The sequence below is a fragment of the Priapulus caudatus genome, unplaced genomic scaffold (assembly GCF_000485595.1).
Source record: "Priapulus caudatus unplaced genomic scaffold, Priapulus_caudatus-5.0.1 Scaffold222, whole genome shotgun sequence".
In the NCBI taxonomy this organism is placed as follows: Eukaryota; Metazoa; Priapulida; class Priapulimorpha; order Priapulimorphida; family Priapulidae; genus Priapulus; species Priapulus caudatus.
Window position 1 is genome coordinate 74677 of NW_014577283.1, and position 5088 is coordinate 79764.

The window sequence follows — 5088 nt, forward strand, 5'->3', positions numbered from 1 at the left end:
TCGTTTTGACGATCCCCCCCGATGTGCCGAATATCGTGACCGTACGTCGAGCGGTTAAGATTTGTGCCCAACTGTTGACGCACGGACGGACGCACGGACGGACGGACGCACGGACGGACGATCAAGCGATTCTACAAGCTGCATCTGACTATGTCAGATGAGCTAAAAACGAAACAGCCAAAAAAAATTTATATCATCTTTATGATATATTTCATATATCATATCATCATGAATGGCTCCATATCATAAATATACGATCGCTCACCAATCAAAATGAAAAAACAATATGTGACATGTAGTATGCCACACAGGTGGCCACTCAGTAACGAGCGAACAAGATAACGATTCCCAATCACTCACCGATATTGGTAGTTATGATAGAAGGCTTTCCCGACCCGACCTGCACTTTCGCCGGTGCCGTCACAGTCGTCGTCGTGGTTACGGCCGCTGTTTTCGCTACGGTAGTGGTTGCAGCAGCTGTAGTAGTCACTGGGGTCAAGCTGCGTGTTGTTGTGACTGGACCCTGCGGTCTGGTAGGCGGCTCTTGTGATCTCGAACCAAACTCTATGTACTGTGGGATAAACCCAAAACACAAGTTCCTTTTACTTGCCTATTTCACAATGTCTCAAATGCAACGATGATAATCACATATACCGTATTTCACAGCTTATAGGACACACCTTTTCACTCAGAAAATGTCTCCAAAAACCACACTGCGCACAATAAACAAAAGTTAAGTGTTGTCACGGATATTACAGCTAAGACTGTTTAGCTGTGGTACGATATAATATACACCTCTATACAGCTAATCTCCTATGCACTATAATATACTCGCCTATAGTATACTGCTCTACTAGTACTATGCACTATAATATACTCTCCTATAGTATACTGCTCTCCTATGCACTATAATATACTCTCCTATAGTATACTGCTCTCCTATGCACTATAATATACTCTCCTATAGTAATACTCTCCTATAGTATACTGCTCTCCTATGCACTATAATATACTCTCCTATAGTATACTGCTCTCCTATGCACTATAATATACTCTCCTATAGTACACTGCTCTCCTTTGTGCTAGAGCATTTTATATACAACAAGATACAGCCATTTTTTATGGGTTTGTAATCTGTGAGCTGCTCAACAAAGGTACCAAACAACATTTTCTCTAGCAAGGTTAAACTAACGAAAAGAATGCATCAAACACTATATATTACAACCACTAAATTTCCACACTCGATGAAATAGCCACGATACCTCAATCAGGTGCTGTGGAAACTCGCTGAAGTGGGGAATGGCCGCGAGGTGTTGGCAATACTGTGGGTAGTCCTTCAGCCGAGACTTGAAGCGATCGAGTGCCGTAATACCGAACATGTACATCTTGCTCTGGTGTGCCTTGCGCAATGCTTCCAGGACGTACCGTAGCGCGATTCCCAGCAGAGTCATGTATCTAAAATTCAGACAGCAAACGTTCACCCTCACTCGTTCAGTCGACTCACGGTCTGCTTTTACACTTACACAACGACCCCGCCACTTACTACCACCATGCGAAAAAAACCACGAGATAGAGCTACCGACGTAACGAGTTTGCTCTTACACTTGCACGGCGACTCTTTGTTTACTACCGCCACACAAAGAAAAACCGACGAGCTACCGATGTGACGAGTTTGCTCTTACACTTGCACGGCGACTCTTTGTTTACTACCGCACACAAAGAAAAATTGGCGAGCTACCGATGTAACGAGTTTGCTCTTACACTTACACAATGAGCCATTGCACACTGACGCGACGACGACCGGCGACAACCTCGACGACAAAAATATTTAGAAACGTTTCTATTTCCCAGCGACTTTCGCCGGCGACACTTTACAAATGGCCAATCACAGCAGTTTCCATCGGCACGTGACATCGCCATTACGTCATAAAATTATAAACCAATGCTAGCCAGGAAGTAGACTGGTCCCCAGCGCTAAACTCGCACCGCCTGTCCGAAACAGTGGGGCCGCGAACCCATCTAACCAAAACGTGCAAGGCTACGGTCAGCCATCAGACATGATTATTGTTTACGTTCGTATAATATGCTGCGTATATATTACTTTATTATATTCTCGTTATACATAGAGCGTTTTTACAGCAATTTATTTAAAAGCAGCAGCAGGAGTTTTTTGCGTTTGCTCATGAGTGGCACTGTGGTGAACTTTGTCGTTACGGTCGGTCGTTGTCGCTGCAGTGTGGCTGCGCCAGTCGCCGCGACTTTGTCGTTTGTCGTTACGGTCGGTCGTTGTCGCTGCAGTGTGGCTGCGCCAGTCGCCGCGACTTTGTCGTTTGTCGTTACGGTCGGTCGCTGTCGCTGCAGTGTGGCTGCGCCAGTCGCCGCGACTTTGTCGTTTGTCGTTACGGTCGGTCGCTGTCGCTGCAGTGTGTCTTGGCCTTAACCCTAACCCTAACTCTCATCTCTGCAGCAGGCCAGGCTTCACAGTCCGAGAAAACCACGGGGCCTAAAAAAAGGCCGCGTAATTTACCCGACGGGGCTGATTTTTTTTAAACTGATGAATTACGTAATAAATGCTATGAAATCTCAAAATTTGACGAAAAAAACCCGTGGACACCGGAGACGGAGCTGTTTAGGGGGCTTGGGCCCAACGGCCCCCTGTGAAAAGGCGAAGCCTGCAGCAGGCACGTAAACGAGGCCATCGTCTCACGCGCATCTCACCTGACTGTTGACAGAGATGTGTGGTGCCAGGCCGCCGAGCGTCGCCGTGTTGATGTCGTGGAACGTGTACTGCAGCTGCGGCAGCGACGGTGGCGTCGTCGCCGCCGCCACGGTCGCCGCCGCCGCCGTCGTCGCCACCGCCGTGGCGACCGTCGTGACGATGGGCGCCACGGAGGTCACAGGCGGACTCTCCACCATCGGTGGAATCAACTCCTCCTTGCCCTTGGGGTTCGACAGCTGCAGTTCTATCTTTTCCATCTTCGAGCCATCGATCAGCTGGTTACCGGGCTTCAGTTCCTGCAGATCAATCAACACTGACATTGATATTGATGCACACACGCAGAGACGTCAATGACGTATCAAGTACGCGCCGATTACATTATGGCATATAACACGACTGTGCTAAAAACAATTCTACGGAAAGCTCAGGGTTGTGAATATGTGATAGCGATAAAGGGTTATGACTTACAGTGATCTCCAGATCGAGCGTCTTGCATAGAACTTCGATCTCGAACTTAAGGTTGAGCTTCAAGTCGGCCTCCTGGTGTAACTCAGCCAACAGGTTCATGATGCCCATCGTCCAGGGGTTAGGCGGCTTGAACACCTGGACAACAATAAAGCACACACATAGCATCTACCCGTCAGTACGTGTAGCTGGCTTACAGGCAAATACCATTTACATGTAATTTTAACACGTAATTTTATTCAAAGCGTCAATTAACTGATTAAAACAGAACATTATTCGGTAAACTAGATGAGCATTACCTTGCTCTTGGCACAAGATTCCAGAACCTTGGCGACAAATGGCACAACGTACAGAAGTTCCTGCTGGCCTTTGAAATACGCCTCCAAGACCAGGGACTTGATGTCAATGTCCTAAAGAGAAAACACATGCACCATAGTGTTAACATGGTAAAAATGTACCCATTCCAAACAAAATACAGATCAAGGCAAAGTAACTATAGTCGCGACGAAATACGGTTGATCTGCAAGCAGTTTAGCAGTTAAAATTCGTCATTCTGTGGTCATTCTCACCAGCTGCCATATTGGTTTACTCTTTGCCAGGGTAAGCATGCCCAACCAATGGCCCAGGTTCTTCAGAAGAGATCTGTCAGAGAAGTTGGCAATTCCTTTGTCACTGCTGAGTAGCACCTGTAAAATATATGCCATACGAAAATGAATATATATATATAACATAAATAAATAAAAAATAAAAAAATAAAAAAAAATAAAATATATATGAAAATATATGCCATATGAAAATGGTGTAACAGTTATGCTTGTTATGCATCTTCGTGATATCTGCAATTAGTAGAACGCTAACTAAACTGGCACCTATTCAAAAGCCAACCACATCCGAGCTCAGTTAAGCACTTGCCTTGCATATTGCGATGCTACCATGATTAGATCACAAGAAATACTTTACGGTGCAAAATTTCTACACGAATATCAATACTCACAGTGAACAATATACTTAATACTAATCTCTGCGAACAGCGACTTCACCTTTATGTTGCGAAACGACTCTGCGGTCACTTGTTTGGTCAGCTCCGGCCACTTCATCACGTCCAAAAAGTTGGAGTAGAGCGGATGAAAGTTTGGCTCGATGCTAGCGCGTTTCATCACCAGGTACTGCGAGATCCACGGCATATGTTCGTCTACAACGATCTCCTTCAGCTCTTCACACTGCGAACAATAAATGCGGGAAGCGTGAGAGTGATAACACAAGCGGTGGCATGTGTGTATATAGGTAATATACCCAAAAAATATACAAAATCAATAAATATTGGTAAAATATACCCACTGAGCCAAACAGCTCATCTAGAGTTAGAACGTAGAAATAGTAATAAAAAACATTAGTTTGCTGCACAATAATGCAGATGCAATAATTGCTGCACAAGAGTGTGATTCCCGCAGTATAAAAGTAGATAAGAAGTGATTAGGGCAATAAAAAATCACAAATAATTGCAACAAGCAAAACATAAAAAACTGGTACATTCACGATTGTAAACATTAAACAATAAGCTGATACCACAAATACCATTGCACATTTCCAAGGCTTGACTACATATACATTTTTGTCGCAGAGAAATAATGGTTTTAATACCACTTTTGTATTGTCTTTACTTTCAGATAACTGTTAAATAAGTAAGCAAACCTCTCACGTTCTTATACAATCTAATATATCTAGCGCCAGTTGCCACAACATAAACTAGACAGAGGGCACTCACGGAGAGTGCATACCTCCGCCAGAATGTAACATGTATGTGTATAACAGCTGGGTCGCCGCTCGCTGCTGGCTGCTGCTGACTCGACGCCCTAAGGCGAGCTGCTGCTGACTGGACGCCCTAAGGCGAGCTGCTGCTGACT

General features: G+C 44.9%; 1 protein-coding gene across 1 annotated transcript in view; it reads right to left on the minus strand.

The window, feature by feature from the left end:
- Window positions 1–5088, minus strand: part of LOC106807548 (CCR4-NOT transcription complex subunit 1-like) — a gene marked incomplete at its 5' end in the record, with an annotated part of 68250 nt that overhangs the window by 28379 nt on the left and 34783 nt on the right. The window contains 5 exon segments of the mRNA XM_014809913.1: window positions 2719–3015; window positions 3188–3322; window positions 3484–3594; window positions 3754–3870; window positions 4225–4404. Coding sequence (XP_014665399.1) covers window positions 2719–3015; window positions 3188–3322; window positions 3484–3594; window positions 3754–3870; window positions 4225–4404 — 840 coding nt within the window.